The sequence below is a fragment of the Chanodichthys erythropterus genome, chromosome 10, assembly GCF_024489055.1.
Source record: "Chanodichthys erythropterus isolate Z2021 chromosome 10, ASM2448905v1, whole genome shotgun sequence".
Classification (NCBI taxonomy): domain Eukaryota; kingdom Metazoa; phylum Chordata; class Actinopteri; order Cypriniformes; family Xenocyprididae; genus Chanodichthys; species Chanodichthys erythropterus.
In genome coordinates, this window is record NC_090230.1 from 23,917,163 (window position 1) to 23,935,985 (window position 18,823).

General features: G+C 36.1%; 2 protein-coding genes and 1 long non-coding RNA gene across 4 annotated transcripts in view; 1 reads left to right on the top strand and 2 right to left on the bottom strand.

The window, feature by feature from the left end:
- Positions 1-2,634: 2,634 nt before the first annotated feature.
- Positions 2,635-5,036, bottom strand: LOC137028202 (CD48 antigen-like). Its single transcript, XM_067396972.1, has 4 exons — positions 4,988-5,036; positions 4,244-4,558; positions 3,020-3,307; positions 2,635-2,663 (listed from the first exon to the last, which is right to left on the bottom strand). Exons 1-4 carry the CDS (start codon positions 5,034-5,036, stop codon positions 2,635-2,637), a joined length of 681 nt encoding a protein of 226 aa, XP_067253073.1.
- A 4,287-nt stretch (positions 5,037-9,323) lies between these two features.
- On the bottom strand, positions 9,324-17,933 carry LOC137027973 (SLAM family member 5-like). 2 transcript variants are annotated; one of them, XM_067396632.1, is made up of 5 exons: positions 17,905-17,933; positions 16,354-16,538; positions 11,344-11,667; positions 10,616-10,903; positions 9,324-10,484 (listed from the first exon to the last, which is right to left on the bottom strand). In XM_067396632.1, the coding sequence occupies exons 2-5, from the start codon at positions 16,532-16,534 to the stop codon at positions 10,357-10,359; spliced, it is 921 nt and encodes a 306-aa protein (XP_067252733.1). In that variant the 5' UTR covers positions 16,535-16,538; positions 17,905-17,933; the 3' UTR covers positions 9,324-10,356. The 2 variants fall into 2 exon arrangements, with proteins under 2 accessions (XP_067252733.1, XP_067252734.1); XM_067396633.1 differs by lacking the exons at positions 16,354-16,538; positions 17,905-17,933 and adding an exon at positions 13,111-13,263.
- The window catches only part of LOC137028000 (uncharacterized), a 33,796-nt gene continuing 32,496 nt past the window's right edge, over positions 17,524-18,823 (top strand). The window contains exon 1 of the long non-coding RNA XR_010896139.1: positions 17,524-17,697. This is a non-coding gene — a long non-coding RNA (uncharacterized lncRNA). The remainder of the gene's footprint in view (positions 17,698-18,823) is intronic.

Genomic DNA, 18,823 nt, shown 5'->3' on the forward strand with positions numbered 1-18,823 from the left:
GCTTTCCCTAACCTTACCCGTATTCCACCTCAATAGCAGCAAAAGTGTTTTGCAATTCAATATGAACCCGATAAATACATTGTACTTATTTTTTGATGCAAGTACATAGTAGTTAAGGACACTTAATATAAAGTGGGACCGTTATCTGAGTTATGTACTGAGAGAATCTTTGAGATGGACATGCAGGAGTTTATATGTTTACAAAACACAAGGGTCTTGACTAATGAGCTGATGATCTGAATCATGTGTTTGATTAAATGGAAAACATGCAGAGGCTCCAGGAATGTGTTTGGGAACCTCTGCACTAGGACACTTTACACATGAATGAATATGAATGATATGCAAGCTCTCTAACCCTACTCAAACACACCTGAACCAGCTTATGAAGGTCTTCAGGAACACTTGATAGTTGTGCAAACAGGTGTGTTGGAGCTGAAATATGCAGAAAGGTTGATCTTTAACAACAGCATTGTGCACCTCTGTGAAAGGTCAGTGCTGTGTTGTCAATTTACAAATGTATTATTGGGCCTTTTGCTGTTCTATTGTGAGATTTGTTTATACCACACTCTGATAAATCAAATGTATAGCTGTTACTGTTCTGGTGTGACGATTTTGAACACTAGATGGAGCTCTATGCACAGGTTTTTCTGAATGAAATTTCAAAGGATCAAGGTTTGTCTGATTAATATGGTCTGTTAGCCCCTGCTCCTTTTGATAAAGGCTGCTTAAGTCAGTATCAAACTAAAACAGTATCAAAAAAGCTACAAAGTAGCTTAATTTTCTTTCAAATGAAACAATTTTCACATTTCTGTGAGCTTTCATTCGTAAATCAACTGTTTTGCTGCGGATGTGCAGAAACAGGAAATGCACTCTCGAAGAAACACGCAATCTCCAAACCATCGATCAAAGCATGCTAACGTTTTCTGAAGACATGTCTATGGTATATAAATCATGCCTGTAAGTTAGCGTTCGTGCGGACATGTCAATCAAGCCAACCGTCCATTCAGAAACCGAGAAATTTGACACAGGCTGATCTCTCACATTCAGTTCCGGTTGACGCGTGAGCTGGCTTGACTGAAGTATTTGTGAGGTTTTTTTGAGGATTTATAGTTTATGGACTGTTTTGATTTCGATAATCACATCTAGCAACGGAAAAGCATCAATGGCATCGATAAATGAGATCTTTGAAAGCAAAACTAAAGTGAATGGGGAGGACGCACGAGAGGAGAGGACTCTTGTGTTTGGTATGTATAAACTGTATTACTGCACTACAAACTCGAATAATAAATCTACATTTTGATATTGTGAAATGGGTATTATTACAGTGAAAAAAATCAGGAGGCAGACGGGTGATGCTGAGGTGATGCTCAACACAAATGACAAACAATTATGCACATATAAGGAATTATACAAATCTGGAGGATGTTCTGGATTGTAATAGAGTCTTGAGTCCTGAAAGAATAAAAGTGATCAAGATCATAAAACACCTCTTTTTTGTTTGTTAGTTTATTATAGCACAGACAAAATACACTATAATATACATCACTTTCAACTCTTTATGTGTTTTCGAAGAGTTTTCTGTAAAAACTATATAAAACTATAAAGCTATATTGGATTTATACCACTGTAAATGGTATGGCGAGACTTTTTATTTAGGTATACTATATACAATATATACTATCATTTTTTTTTTTTTTTTCATTATCACTTTTAGGAGTGTTTAATGTAACTTCAAATGGCTTCCTGTAAAATGACACCAAGATTTTGTATTTAGAGCACTGTATGAGGGTATGGAAAGCTTTTCAATTTGAGTATGCCAAATCCAGCCGGAAATCCCCAAAATGGTCCCAGTGCTTAGGAGGTTAATGATCAGGCAGGTTTAATATATGATGATGGTCCGATATCTGGAAATCTAATCTTACTATCTGGGCTTTTGCTTACAGTTTGGTCCCCCACTTTGAAAATGTCTCCTGGACCCCTGGAAGAAGTATTACTGGCTGTCATGGGATGCTTCTCATTTCTTATTTGTGCATCCTTGCTTCCTTTCCTCACGTCTAAACTCCACCCTCCAGATGTGAGGGGAGGATGCAAGGAAAGAAAATGAGGACAGATGAATCGAAATGTTCTTTGTATATTGGAATATTCTTGATCACTCGAGTGTCACTTCAAAGTGTCATCAGCTGCGCTTGAGGGATCTGCCTACATGTTGTTAAAGTTTTGGTTATTTAAAAAAATAAATCAAAATAAATATTAATAATGCAAGATGCCCCATTGAAATATGTGATTTAAACTGCAACAGAAAAGCATACATTTAAATTATTGTGACAGATGTAATGAGGGAGGAGAATTAAAGCCTGGAGGATGTAGCGAGGAAATGAGGAAGCATCAATTTTGAGTATCGAGAAGCACCCATGGGGCAAGCAGCACACAACCTTTTTTCCTTCCTGATATTTTAGCTCCTTCTTCCAAGAATATGAGGAAGGGAGGATGGAGGAATCAAAGGAAACAGAATATCCTTTATCACTCAAGCATTGCTTTACAGAGGAGCGAGGAAACTGGGATGAACAATAGACCATTTAGGTGTTTGGAAACAGTGATGTGTTTTGTGGGCAGAGCCTACCTGGTGGCAGTCTGTCAGAAAATAACAGTTTTGCAGTAGCAGTCTATGGGAGCCACAGAATCAGAAACTTATAAACCTTTGAGTTATAAAGTCTAAATGTGGGGTATATAAACTAGCAGTTGCAAGAAAAAGATTAAAATGTTGTATGTAAAATGTTATATGTCTGAAAATTGTTTAATGCTGCATACAGTGTGTGTGACGCAAATTTCATCATTAGAAGTGTCTGCGCACCACTGGATTTTTGTAACTTCTTTTTTTTTTTTGTATATGCAGGTTGCAACCTGTTTAGAAAGGCATGACTAAATGATGACAGGAGGTCTCTCTTTTTTTTTTTTTTTTTTTTTTTTTTGCATCTTAATTTATCAGTCAATGTAAAATCAAAGTAATTCACCGCTGTACCTGCACATGTGTGACAGAGGTGAGTGATGTCCAGATGTCTCGTCTGGTTGCTGATGGGATTGTTCAGCACACAGCTGTAGGTGTTTTTATCCTGATATTCCACCTCCAGAGGTAGAGAGAGACTGATGCTGAGATCAGACACACTGATGCTGGACAATAAACTGTTTCCTTTGTACCAGGAGAGAGTCACATGACTCACATTCACAGCTGAACACACCAATGAACATGATGATGATGATGAAGAACATTGTGAAGAGTTACTGCTGATGACAGGAACAGGCAGACGAGCTGAAAAACATCAGTGGAGATCATGCTATCTGATGAGTTTGTGATTTTCAGATTTATAAAAAAAAAGGAGAGATGCCAGTATCAGAATAATTTCATTTTCTAAAAAAGAAAAGTGTTCAGGAGGTTTGAAAAGGGAACATCAAAAATTATTGTGTATCTTAGAATTGACCATTTTAAAGGTCCCATTCTTCGTGATCCCATGTTTCAAACTTTAGTTAGTGTGTAATGTTGTTGTTGTTGTTGTTAGAGTATAAATAAAATCTGTAAAATTTTAAAGCTCAAAGTTCAATGCCAAGCGAGATATTTTATTTAACAGAAGTCGCCTACATCGAACGGCCAGTTTGGACTACATCCCTCTACTTCCTTCTTTAATGACGTCACTAAAACAGTTTTTTGACTAACCTCCGCCCACAGGAATACACAAGAGTTGCGTTTGTAGAGTGTGTTTGTCGCCATGTCGTCGAAACGCTGTTATTTTCAGCCCGCAGTCCAATCACCTGGTCTGATTCCGGCTCAAATTGATAGGGTCAAATTAAAGACATGTTTACAGTAACACTGAACGCGTGCATCTCCACGTTATAGTAAGAGGCGTGACCTTTCCGGGCAAGATGCGCTAAACTGCTGTCGAATCACAACACAGGAACCGCTGGCACAATCAGAACTCGTTACGTATTTCTGAAGGAGGGACTTCATAGAACAAGGAAGTCATCAGCCCGTTTTTATGACAGTGGAAACAGCGGTATACAAATAAGTAAATTATGTGAAAAATACTGTTTTTTTACACGCGAAACATGAACACGTTATATTGCACACTATAAACACAATCAAAGCTTCAAAAAACCACGAAAAACGGGACCTTTAACATTGAAAAATCATAATTTAGGATATGTCTACTTCAAAGCAATTAACAAATAAAGAAAACCATATTAAACTCACAATAGACAGTAAGGTTGAAACTCTTTCTTATATTTTTGATCATCTGTAGTTCATAACATCCACTGTGTTCAGTTGTGATGTTCATGATGGTCAGAGATCCAGTTTGATTGTTCAGTTTCAGTCTGTTTCTGAATCTCCCATCAAGAACATCATCATATACAGTGATAGTGTCGGCCTGTACATCTATTTCAGCTATTAAAGTGTTTTTCATCCCAAACCTCCACAGAATCAGATCATCTTCATGTATTTCAGTAAGATCAGAGTTTAGAGTGAATGAATCTCCCTCCATCACTGACACTGAATCACCAAACACACCTGGAGAACAAACAGAGTTTGTCAGATTAAAAGGTAAACGTTTTTTCAATAACACTCGTGACCTTTGCAGTTTACAATAACAGATTCTGATGGTTCTAAAATGTTTGATCACTGATTTTGCTAAACACACACAAACATCTAAAACAAAATAATGTTGAATAATTTTGTACCTTGAGACAAACTCAGCTATATTATTCACTATATTAAACTATATTATCTTCACATATTTTAATGTGATATTCTCACAGGTCAACTTTTTTATGGATTTGATGAGCTTATTAACAGCTGACTGAATCTCTCTCTAATGTGATCTGTAATGACAGAACTGAATCCAAAACATCATAAATCTAACATATTACCTTGTATAAAAACCAATGCATCAACTCAATAAAAACATTACTACATAAACACACTAAACATGTAACTTACCATGAAGTTGCGTGAAACACAAGCAGAACAAAATGCCAACATGAACCATTTTCTCTGAGCACTGTATCATCATGATGAAAATCTCTGAAAGCTGTGTGTTTTGATTTGACAGAACTGTGATATTAATATAGTGTGTGTGTGTGTGTGTGTGTGTGTGTGTGTGTGTGTGTGTGTGTGTGTGTGTGTGTGTGTGTGTGTGTGTGTGTGGATCCTCCCCCAGCAGGACTCGACCACCCTTCACTCAACACACACTGGGTTTCACTGTAAAATCACAGTACAGTCGCATTTATTAAGACTCACTGCTGGCAGAAAACATTCTATACCACAGGCAGCTGTTAAATGATATTGGAAGTTTATTATTTTAGTATTTTGTTCATTTGTGGCAATGTGTAGGAATAATTAATGTCATAGAATGGAAGAATAATTCATTTATAATGTGTGCATTATTTGTCTTTTAGTCTATAAGTGTCTATAAGTGATGAATGATGTGTAGGAATAATGTGTAAACTGTGACTCTTATTTGACTGTTTCTGAAACATCAGTGTCTGTAAAGCATGTTTTCGTGAAAAGGAAGTCTGACCGTGAAGTTCTTATTGACAGAAGAGGAAATGAAGACACTCTTTACCCACAAACTACTCACACATGCATCAACTTGCGTCCAATACACACAGGTTTTCCATCCATCAGGTCACAATACTTTTTCTTTGTGAAATGAGACCACAGAAGTTTCACTTTGACAGTTTCTGGCGTCACACTCAGTGAACTGCGTTCATTCTCTGCACTAGAATAAAACATGCTCTGTGGTCTTTTTAAGGGTCTGTGGTTAAAAAATAATCTTGTCAATGTTTTAATGCAACCAGTCTTGTTTATCCTGAATTAACTCTTTTCATTTCAAATTGACGTATTTGGCCTATTTGCAATTCAAGTATTTCTCATTGAAGCATTGACACATGTAGCAGAAAACAAAGAAAGCAAAATTAAAGATTCAATTCAATTGATAAAAAGGGGAGGCAATTTTGTGCTCAATCTATTTTTCTTGTTGATGGTAATTCACAGGATAAAGTTACTCCATGAATTGCATCCTAATTCAGTTCATTCCAGTGCAGAGCAAATGGGTGGAGCTTATGTGTAGCTTGAATGTTATTTGCTCCTATAGTGGGTGTAATATCCACCCACACCCTAACTCTACCCACAACTCTATCCCTCCACCCCTTTAGACATCGAGAGAGGTGGAGCTCTGCAGTCCCTATATATAAAAAAAGACTTTGCAGTGAGTACCACGTGGTTAAAGTATTTTTTCATGGTTTTTTTTTGTTTGTTTTTTTTTTTTGGCGAGCTTCCCGTGACAGAGAATCAGTCAGCACTTCCTTTGTTCTGTCTTATACCCACTAGTTCTGCCAGCAAATATACACTGTGAAAAAAAAAAAAAAAAAAACTGCTAATTTCTTTGGGTACCAGAAAATGTGAGAAAAATACTGTCAGAAAAAAAAACACAGATAATAATAACACAAAACTAACAGTTGACACACTCAAATCTATCTGATCAGAACTTTGCTTATAAGTTTTGCTTTAACAAGCATTTGAGAAACACAGTTACAGCAGCCAGAGAAACCCCAATGTCAATCAAGAGCCCAACTAAAGCAAACGCTCACCTCCTTAACTGTCACAAACTTTATTATTTTCAATAAAACATCAACATCTAAACCTCTGTTAATTCTCATTAAGAAGTTTTCTATGAAAGAAATAAAGTTCAGAGACGGTCATAATGTGGAGTTCTTTTAAGGGTTGGGGGATGTTATTTGGTGAACCTTTAGGGAACATTTAGGAGGTTCTGGGACTATTACTATACACTGTAAAAAATTACCGTGATTTTAACGGTAAAAGACTGTAAAAATGCTACGGTGAAAAACAGTTAATTGGTTAAAAGAAAGTTTCCATACAATATACAGTGAATAACTGTAATAGATCTAATGGTACATTTAATGTAATTTTACGGTAAAATACTGTTAAAATTAGCTTTTGGAAGTGAAAAATAACAAGTCATTGTATAATTTACAGTGAAAAAACATAAATTGACATTCCCACAATTCCCTGCATGACACTTCACATTTGATGTATTTTCATTGAAATAACTGTTAGTTTTTTTCTAATCCGTTATGCACATTAGAGTTTTGTGTTACATCTAATGTTGTTAAATTAATGTTTATTGCATTTTTAAAATGTCATGTGTGTTACAGTACCATGATGGTGTTTGTGTGAATGACACTGTGTTTCCTATATATTAGTATTGTTTTTCTCAGAAAAGCTGCTTGTGATGATCTTTGATTCAGCATGTGACTCTCATCACCACTTTGTTATTGGTGGTTGTCAGTGTATTACAAAGCTACAAAACAGATATTATTACTTCAAAAAGGTTGGTAAAGTAACATTATATCAGTTAATGAAATACGTTTTTTACCATAAATTTAACAGATTTTCTTTTTTACATTGCTACCACATCTGCTGGTTTTTTTACCGTAAATTTTACAGTAATTTTTTATTTTTTTTGCAGTATAGGACATTTTGTTAACTTCTCAAATATCCTATTTGTAACATTTTTGCGCAACTATAAAATAACCTAAATAGAGCGTCACCCTAAACTCATATCAGTAACGTTATTAAATGACCATCAGAGGACCGTGTGGGAACGTTCTGTTAACGTCCTCTTTGTAACGTTCTTATGTGACCATAAAACATCAAAATATAATCTAACAAGGAAACCATTCCCTGCAAACAAGCTTGCAAAGTGGGCCTTTTCGGGCCGACTTAGTGCTGCCAGCGCAGGACCCCCCAGAATTTGCTCATTGGCAAAACGTTGGCCCCTTAGCACGGGCCCTTTACGGGCAGCCCTCACTTAGCCTCCTTTTATTGAAAATAATATAGTTTGAAGTCACTGTTATGGAGGTAAGTGCTTGCTTTAGTTGGGCTCTTGACCTTTGACTTCTTAACTTTAATGTTTCTCTGGCTGCTGGAACTGTGTGTTTCTGAAGCACATTTGTTACAGCAAAAGTTGTGAGAAGAAAAACTGATCAGATGATTTTCAATAAAACAGTTGAATTTTGCCAGTGAGCAAATTCTCAGGGGTCCTGCGCTGGCAGCACTAAGTGGGCCTGTAAAGGGACAATGCAGGGTTCCTGAGAATTTGCTCAGTGGTAAAATGTTGGCTTGTTTGGTGTGCATACAGAAGTTAAAAAAGCACAAAAACAACTATTTTTTTTTCTTAGGGTAAGCCGTAACATGATTAATTGATGTTACTACTAACCCAGAGTCTAGCTCACCTTACAGCTTGCATGAAAAATATCTACACAGACACATAATAAACATAACTTAACTAATGTTAACAAATACAACTCTTGATTTTAATAACGTATTAGTAAATGTTGAAATTAACATGTAGAAATGCAGTTCATTATTAGTTCATGTTAATGCAGTTAACTTATTTTAACTAATGAACCTTATTGGAAAGTGTTTGCAAATTTGTTGAGATTAAAAGTCTGCTAAATTAATTTTACAAGAATAATAAACACAAAAAGAACAGTTTGAGTTGAGTATTTTGCATTTTTTCCTTACTACTATTTTTTTATTAGTTGTTTAATTATTTTAATGGAACTGGAACCGGAATCGTTAGGCAGAGCCGGAACCGGAACCGGAAAATTTCTCACGATCCCCAACCCTACTGTTCCACTACAGCTCAGTGTATGTCTTGGGTAATTGTAGGTTCATGATGGAATGATGGATGTTGGACAGGCAGACACAATCAACATTAACCAGTGCAGTATTTCATTCATGGCTGCAATCCTAAGAATATTATTTCTATTTTCACAGGACAGTGAGCAGAAATGTTCTTCTTCTAACAGTTTTGAATGTGCTGATGAGGTAAGAAACATTTCAAACATAATTTTGTTGTTCCTGCCTTGTCCCATCTAACTTCATATATGTCTATGTATATTGGATAAATTATTAAATGCACTTTAAAAAAAAAAGAAGAAAAAAAAAAGATTGAAATCATAATATTTTTTATCACAAAATCATAATTAAGTGACCAAGGGTAAATTTAAATAATTTATTAACTTTTTTTTGACATGAAGTTGTACTTCTAACATGAAAACAGGAAATTTTTTAATAAATATTCCACAAATTTCTTGGCAATTTGATATTAAATTGTTTCATAGTTGTCCTGTGTCCTCAATAATATTACTTTCCATCTTCTAGTCTTGTAATATCTCTTTAACTAAATAACTCCAAATTTTATGACATAATGCAGTAGGATGTGAATTAATTCAGGAAAAACGTCTCAGGTTCCGCATGTAACCATAGTTCCCTGAGAACAGGGGATGAGACGCTGCATAAAACACGCTAGGGGAACGCCTCCGCGGGAACCGGTGTCTGACACACATATCCAATCTCGGCAATATCATATTGACCGGCGACAGCCCATGATATCATAACAATGCCACCCACATGTATAAAAGGGGTGCCCAAACAACATGTCATCCGCTTATCGTCTGAAGGGACTTTAAGCAGGCGGGCCCTGAGGCATGACTAAGAGACGCAGCATCTTGTTCCCTGTTGTCACGGAACCATGGTTTTATGCAATTAAGTGCTATCGACCCTTGCAAGTGAGGGGAGTTACTAAGTCCACTACTGCTGGGGACTAGCTTCCAGGGCGGCCCATCAAGGCTGACTGCCTGGTAGCCAGTTTTAACTTTGATGAGTTGAGCCATAACAAAAATAAAGGAAGTAAAAGTAAGGAAGGTAAAGGAAGTTTCTGCTCTAGAATCAGCTTTTTCTGCCATAGGGCTCTACTTTACCACACGTGGAATAATAAACTGAGCATGTGTGAAGTGAATCAGATGATTTGTAACTTGTTCCTGATTGGAGAAAATGGAAGTGTTAACTAACCCGTGTTACAACCATCCCCTATCAGTTTGATAGTAATATTCAGTTTTCTGTACAATTCCACAATGATTTATTGGTGTGACAAATATTTTTACATTTGTAATTGTGGGGTTGCTGCATATAATTATAAAACAAAATAAAAATACCAACATCACATAAATTAAGCAAAACTGAAAACGGTATAATTAACAGTGAAATGTAAAATGGAAGGTATTAGAATAAAATGAAATATTGCAGAATATTCATTGTTTTGGCCACCAGATGGCCCCAATACACCAGATTCAGGTAAGGAAGATTTTACGATCCAGTTCAGAGGAAAGCAAAGTTTTGTTTAGCATCAATAAACAATTAGACACATATTTTTTAATCTTTTCTAATTAAAACTCCAATATATGCCACAATATTTATAATATCTGTTCCGTTTTCTTTATTTAGCCTCTCGTAGATCTGACGTCATTGACCAGAAGAACAGCAGCAGCTGCAGCAGCCACGCCCATCAGAGCAGTGACGACCAATCGGAGCACAGCTTCAACAGAATCACAACAATGGGCGTGTGCTTCTGAAAAAAAACAAACAATGATAATATAGAATTGAGATTTTCAACAAGCTGATTTTTGCTGTCACAAACTCAGTTATTAAAAAAAAATCAGCATAGTAATTCAGTGTATAAATATATCAGCTCTGCTGTACCTGCACATGTGTGACAGAGGTGAGTGATGTCCAGATGTTGAGTCTGGTTGCTGATGGGATTGTTCAGCACACAGCTGTAGGTGTTTTTATCCTGATATTCCACCTCCAGAGGTAGAGAGAGACTGATGCTGAGATCAGACACACTGATGCTGGACAATAAACTGTTTCCTTTGTACCAGGAGAGAGTCACATGACCCACATTCACAGCTGAACACAGCAATAAACATGATGATGATGATGATGAAGATTGTGTAAAGTATCTCATGATGACAGGAACAGACAGACGAGCTGGAAAACATTAGAATAAACCAGGGGTGTCCGACCCTGCTCCTGGAGAACTACCATCCTGCAGATTTCAGCTCAAACCCCAATCAAACACAACTGAACATCTAATCAAGGTGTTCAGGGTAGCTTGATAATAACAGACAAGTGTGTTGGAGCAGGGTTGAAACTGAAGTCTGCAGGACGGTAGCTCTCCAGGAGCAGGGATGGACACCGCTGGAATAAACCATGTGTTTAGAAGAGTTTATGATGTCATTCATTAACTGTTTACTGCAATTTCAGATTTTTTAATTACACTGTTTGAGATTACAACTTTGGAATTATTAATAAGAAAAACATTCAGTAAGTTGAACAATAAACGTCATAAATTAAAGTGACTGAAAAATCCAAAAATTAGTATACACTTTAAAACTGTAACAAATAAAAGAAAATGATATTTAACTCACCATAGACAGTGAGATTGAAACTCTTTCTCACACTGTTGGTCTGTAGTTCATAATCTCCAGCATGTTCAGTTGTGATGTTTGTGATGGTCAGAGATCCAGTTTGATCATCCAGTTTCAGTCTGTCTCTGAATCTCCCATCAAGAACATCATCATTTACAGTGATTCTGTCCTCCAGTACATTGATTTCAGCTATTAAAGTGTTTTCAGTTCCAAACCTCCACAGAATCAGATCTTCATCATCTATTTCAGTAAGATCAGAGTTTAGAGTGACTGAATCTCCCTCCATCACCGACACTGACTTCAGTTCATCAACACCAAACACTCCTGAAGAACAGAGTCACAGATTAAAGTCCCAAATAACTTAAATAGACGAACAGCAGCACAGACACATAATCAGTTGTGAAATCATATTTATTTGATGTGTTATTTTTAGTTATCTGGTACAATACAGGTGTATATGTGGGAGGAGCCTCAGGGGCATTTGTCTCATCTTAAATCTGATTGGCTCCTTCAGTGCTTCTGCTCTGGAGAATGAAGGATCATGGGAAGCCAAATAGTGCAAATCAGGTAAAACCAATGAAAAATGCACTCTAATAAATTCTAGGAGTAAAATGCCCAAATGAACAGTCCGAAACACTGCTGACTTTACTTTGTATTTGCCCGTGTGAAAATATAGTTCCCTTACCCTGACTTTTATAGTAGTTACTATTACTATTTTTAGTAATGTAAGATTGAAAATATCTAAAGATATTTTAAAATGAACAAAGACATTTGCTTTACTGTTTCAACCCCCTCTCTCTTGCTGCAAGGGTCATTTGGAAGGCTCAAAGGTGCTGATAGTGATCAAGGCCTGTAGGCCAAGATGTGTGTACATTGGGGATCTACAAATGGTCACATCTTTAGTACAGTGGGGGAAGTTTTAATCTTCTGATTGGTCAGTTTGAATGTCTGAATTTGAATTTGGGTTTCAGTCACATGGTCACATGGTCAAGGAAGGGATAAAAGAAGATTGTATCTGTTGCTCTGTTTCTTTTTGATTCTTGGCTTTTCTTGGGCACTCTCTGACCCTCTCTCTCTCTCTTTCTCTTTCTCTTTCACTCTCTCTATCTCTAAGGTGACTTTTTTCATACATGCTGTGTACAATTAATGGTATATGATTTTATCATCTCATACGTCTATTTTGAAATTGTAACCATAATCAGATATTGTCATTAAACCCTTTCAATTACAAATGATGTGCTAACTAGTTTTGATTTAGTATTAACATTAATGTGCTCCCTATTGCAATACAATATTGTCACACTATAGCAACGCTCTCCCACATATTTTGCTATTATAACTGCGCTTATTTCTGTCGTTGGTATAAGTTGCAGTGGGTGGTAATAGACAACAAATGTACAGTTTTCTACCATCTTGCTGATAAAGTTTCTTTAGTCACTCAGCAACCTTACAGTCTGAACCGCTGTAGGAGTCCCACCCTTACAGTAAGTATCTACGCAACAAACGGAAAAACTTCAGAGTAACGAGATTCACCATTTCATGTCATTCTTTACAAGGTTGTAAAGCCAGTAATTCTTTGAAATAAAACTAATTCTGCTGTTTTTGAACCTGCCCTGTTTCCTCACAATAAAGTTCAGATTGGTTTGAGCATCTTTTATCTGGGGAAATATCTGGCTGATTTAAAAAGTACTTCACAGCTCTGTATTAAATCTAAACGTACTGAAACTAAAGCAAGAAGTGATGAATATGAATATGATTATAACTCACCAACCAGACGCCACAAGCAGAACAAAACAAACATGTGAACCATTTTTAGATAACAGCACTTGAAATATGTGAACACTTCAGTGACAGATCATGAACTAACAGAACTGTGTGTGATTCCTCCACCAATAATAATAGAGCTCCGCCCTCACTGCACACCTAATATATCTCCTATTATTATTACACTGTTCTTAGTAGAGGACTGGACGTGCAAAAAAAATAAAATAAAACTGACCTTTCATTATAAAACTGACTTTTTTTTTTATCAGTATTTTCCTATTAAAATTGTTGAATGGTGTTGATGATCAGAATGGTCACTAACTGTTTTCTTATTGTGCATCAGCCGATCACACTCACACAAACCACATGTCTGAATACAGACGCACTAAAATGCGGAAGATGTTTTTTTTTTCACACAACAGATCAAACCGCATCTCAGTATAGATGTCAGAAGTTTCACTTTGACTCACAATCTGAGCTGCTCGAGTCTCACATGCATTCAAGTGAATCACATTCATATATGATCTGTGGTTCTCGTGTGCTTTGTTCTGTTATATGTTTTTGCATCAGTTAAGAATCATTCAAATGCATTTGAAACCTGCTGCTCATGAGATCACATTATTTGGTCAACAATTTAAATCCACATCAGTTTAATCACTGGAGAATATGTGCTGCTTGTAACACTTTTTACAGGACAAAACTGTTGTTGAATATTGAAAAAGAAGAGGTAATACTGGCTACATCACCACTTTCAAGCAAGTAAGTGAGGATGTGCATGTGTGACATGACACTAGCCAGCGGTGAAGGGCATCAACACACAATCTTACTTCCTTTCCTTGTTCCTTCCTCTAAGAACACAAGTAGAGGATGAAGGAGTTGAAGAAAGGATGATCAGAATATTGATCTTTCAAGTGTCACTTCCAAACAGAGCGAGGAAACTAGGATGAACAATTTAGAAATGAAAAAACATATGATATGAAAATAAATATATATGAATGATCAATATATTAAATGATTTAATGCTATATTTGAAAATATACAGAATATATTGAATAATACAAAAGGAGTTGCCACTTTTCATATATTAAAACATATGTGATGGTATATTTACTAATATATCATAATATATGTAATTTTATGTTCAATAATACACTTCTTAATGTACAGATGTACATGTGATCAGATATGGTACTGTGTGTGTAATATATTGCTGATATATTTGGTTGTGCACACACATAGAGAAATATATTATGAAATATATTTTATAACTATTTAACCAATATTTCATATTTTCAAGCTTGCTTACAATAGCACAAACACACCTGCATGTACAATATTTAGCAAGGAGACCATAACTTAATGTTGCCAAGTCCGCGGTTTTCCCACGGAATTGGGATACTTTTACACTGTTGTCATGGGTTGTTTTTCGTGTCTGCGGGTAGAATTGTCCCAAAATAACTCGACATGAACCCCATGAAATGCGATTGGGCTAGTTTTAAAGAACAATCTGGCAACTCTGCCATCACTGTACAAAAGCAAACAAAGCCATTGCTTTTTAAATAAAGTAATTACAGTCTTAATGTTGTATGGTCAATCAAATCTAACCACAGGCTCTACTCTTCAGCACAACGGTGACCCCAAAAACTCACACATTCCATAAAAAACTTTTAAATTCCAAAATAATCAACTTTAAACACTAATAGATCTCCCTCTATATCAATATTGAGCAAAACATGAAATAGCACTTAATGTTAACATTTACTGTCCTTTAACAGTCAGAAGCAAAGCATGCTGGGAATTAGAAGTCTGTTATAATCACTGATTGTAACTCATTCTGTGAATGTGTTTATATATGTGTGTACAATACATTCACACTTATATGGAAACATGTATGTGCAATATATGAACACAGTAAAGAATAAAACTTTATGAATATTATGTGTAATTTTTGTCTGCATTTCTATATATTTTATATGTATCAGTAGCCATACATGGTCAATGCAGATATTGCATTATATTGAAAAATATAAGCATTATTTTCCCATATGGAAATGTATTATGTAATATATCGTATTGCAGTATATTCACATATATTTTTGTTTATTAAAGGATGAACAAACCTATATTTACAGCTGCTCGCTTCACTTCCCTTCATCTGCTGACACTGAAAAAACTGACATCAAATATATATTAAAGGGTTAGAACACCCAAAAATAAAGATGATCACATGATTCACTCGCCCTCAAGCCATCCATGCTGTATATGACTATTTTTTTTCAGACAAACACAATCTGAGTTATATTAAAAAATGTATCTTGGCTCTTCTAAATTTTATAATGGTTGTGAATGGGGTTCACGGTTTTAAAAAGCTCATCCATTCTAAAATTAATCCATACGGATCCAAGGGGTTAATAAAGGCCTTCTGAAGCAAAGCGATGCGTTTCATTTTATAAGAAAAATATCCATATTTATAACTTATCTATAATCACTGACTGCTGTAGTCTAGTTCCAGCGGAAGAGTAACCTTTGACCCGAAGCATGACGTATTGACGAACACAGAAGAACAGAAGACTGGTCACGAGTTAGAAGACTAAAATGAGAATTACGATATAAGAGAAGAGGAGTTTGAGTTTGTTGTGTAGGAGTAATGTAAGCTTGCGAGAGAGTAGACACCTCTCACAGTAAAAACTCAAACCCCTCTTATATCGAAATCCTCTGACATTTTTTTTTTAAATTCTCTCTAATAGAGAGACACTGCAGCTGACAGTCAGACTGGAGATCTCCAAATCAGGAAAGTTAAATTCACAGACTTTGGCCTTTATAACTAGAGATCAACAGTGGCAGACTGGCATCATCTGTAAAAGCCAAATGAAATGATTGTTCCACCACTAGATGGCGGTGTGCACCAGTGGTGTTGGTGAAGGTTAAGTATTCATGTTGTTGAAAATGTAATTTTTTTTATTTAATTTTAATTTAATTTTCACACTCTATTTTTCTGAATCTGCACATATTTCTTACACTTAATTGTAATGTAGAAAAATTCATTTGTTAGCAGTGTTGCCCCCCAAACTGAAATTAACAAATTAACAACCATCGGTCATTTGCATACCATAAATATTAAAACAGTAAATCCATACATATGCATTCTTAAAATGACTGTTCAACACTGTCAGACAAGCAGGATATGATCTTTAAACGACATCAAATAGCTTGATAACTTTTGTATATTGAATCTTAACTGCTTACTGTGGCCTGCTTGTGGCTCAGATCTGGCGAACAGAAGCGGCCCACACCAGGACCGTAATTCAGTGCAGCATGTGGGCCGGATCATCATGCCACATGTGCCAGATGTGTGCCGGATCTGGGCGGACACAATGTTGTCATCTGGGATCTTTGAGTGAATAGCCATTATCGTTCTCTTTCCCATTCAGCTAAAATGCAAATGGGAAAGGAGGAGACAGAACAGGTTATGCTGGCTCATGACATCACAACACTTAAAGGGGAAATCACTCAAATTTCATTCAGGCAGCTATATCGGATATATGTAAATGAATAATTTTGTGTAAATTCTACTTAATGATATACATATATTTAACATTCAAATTTTTTATACCTGTTGCACAGGAGCTTGTATAAAAAGGCTATTGTTTGCTATCACTAACCTCTCTCTATTAAATCTCTCCCTCTGTACTTTCAGACACAGACATATACAGCATGCATGAGCCAATCAGTGTTCAGTAACCTTCACAACATGATCTCCCCACCTTCACAGAGATGGAAGTTCATTACAGCAGGGCACAGAGAAAGAAAGTGACATGACGTGTGGCCAAGTATGGTGTCCCATACTCAGAATTTGTGCTCTGTATTTCACCCATCCAAATGCACACACACACCAGGATCAGTGGGCAGCCTTTTTTATTAATAATAACTCAAGAGACTGAGTCTAATAAACTAATTTTAGTATTTACTATTATTATCATTGGATGGAGGCGCTAAACTTTGAATGGTGAACTCCTGGTAAGGACACTAGATGGCGCTCTAGTAGCATAAGATGCATACTGTAGTATAATCTATTTATAAATGAGTTATCAGTCAGTCAAAAAAGCAGTGTGTGGGATGCTGTTCCTAATCTAAGGAAATTTTGTTTTAAATAATGATTTTAAAGTGAGAACAACTGTAATTACAGAAACTTTTTGGATGAAACTATGGGAAATTGCTTTGTGGTTTATCAGTACATAAATGTCTTTATGGTAAACATTTTCAATAATACTATTATAAGCAATAGTAAACTATTGCCTAAACACATCAAGTACACATTACAATTTATTCTGTAGGAATATGACCCATCCCTCTAGTGGTCAAATGCTGTTATAGTTTCATTTCTGAGGATGTTTATATCTGTAGCACATGTAGGAAGGCAGTGAGTGTAGTAGATAAAAATAACACGTAGGCTATGCTGCTAGAAATCTGTGTAAGTTATCTGAGATATGAACTGACAGAATCTTTAAGATGGAAATGAATGTTATATCTTTACAATACACGTTAGGTGGAAACAAATTTGATGTGGGATATTATCAACGAAACAAAGTGGTAAGCTTTTGATACATTTTGGATAAGCACTGGTAGCCTATATAATGCTAGCATGCGTGCTTCAAGTGTATGATTATCAGCAGATAGGAACATGGTGTCAGATGTTTACTAAAAGGCTTTATTGATATGTAGTGTAAGAACTGTAACTCATTTGATCCACTTTATTTTCCAAAGAAGGAATATTTTTATTGACTGTAAACAACTCACAGGGTGCCGCCATGTTCGCGTGACGTCATATGCACGACATCGGCGTTATGGACTTCCGGGTGATTTTTAAGTTTTGGACGAGAGCCATATATCTGGAGACCACAATACCAGAGACTTGAGAGTAAACAATTTTAACCTCTAAACAACCACACAAACATACGGAGCCCCTAAAGGGACATGGTGGTAGAAAAAAAAATCGGAAGGAAGGAAATTTTACTTGGTGGTGGAAAAAAATTTGGGATGGGAGGGAATTTTTTTTTTTTCAAATCTTTTGCGTTCCCTCGCAAAGATATTTTGCGTTCCCTCGCAAAGTTATAATCGTTCCCTTGCTGTGAGCTTGTCTTGGACAAACACTTCCTCTTTAATGTCCCGCTAGCTGGCAGTAGTGTTTCAGTTAGTAACATACGTTAATAATGCACACAAATAATGCGCGGCTCAGAGAGTTTGAACTTGTTGAACTCAAAAATGAAGAAATGCAGTCAGTGCTTATGTCAAGCAGTTCAGTTGGCAATATATTCACAGATTCGAGCTTCCTGGATTAATAACTCGTGAGCTAAACGTTGTTAAAACACAAATGCAGCTACTTCCAATCATAGTAACCTAGACAACAAGCTACAACAACCCAATTTTCCTCAAATGTGTTTTATAATAAATTGGTCTCTATGAGCAGGCGGCGGAGATACACGCTTGAAGGGACCGTCTGAAAAGTGCAAAACCCGAAACCCTTTTGCTCATTTTATATTACGAAGAATATTCAATAACTTCACTGTAACACACTGTACTGTCACCAAATTCAGTTCATACATCACTGCTCTCCTGCTGGTTATAGGTAACACTTAGTTTGGCAAGTAGCACTTAAAGGCCTTCTTTACACAAATGATGTTGGTACACAGCTTACATACAACAGCTTTTGCATGAT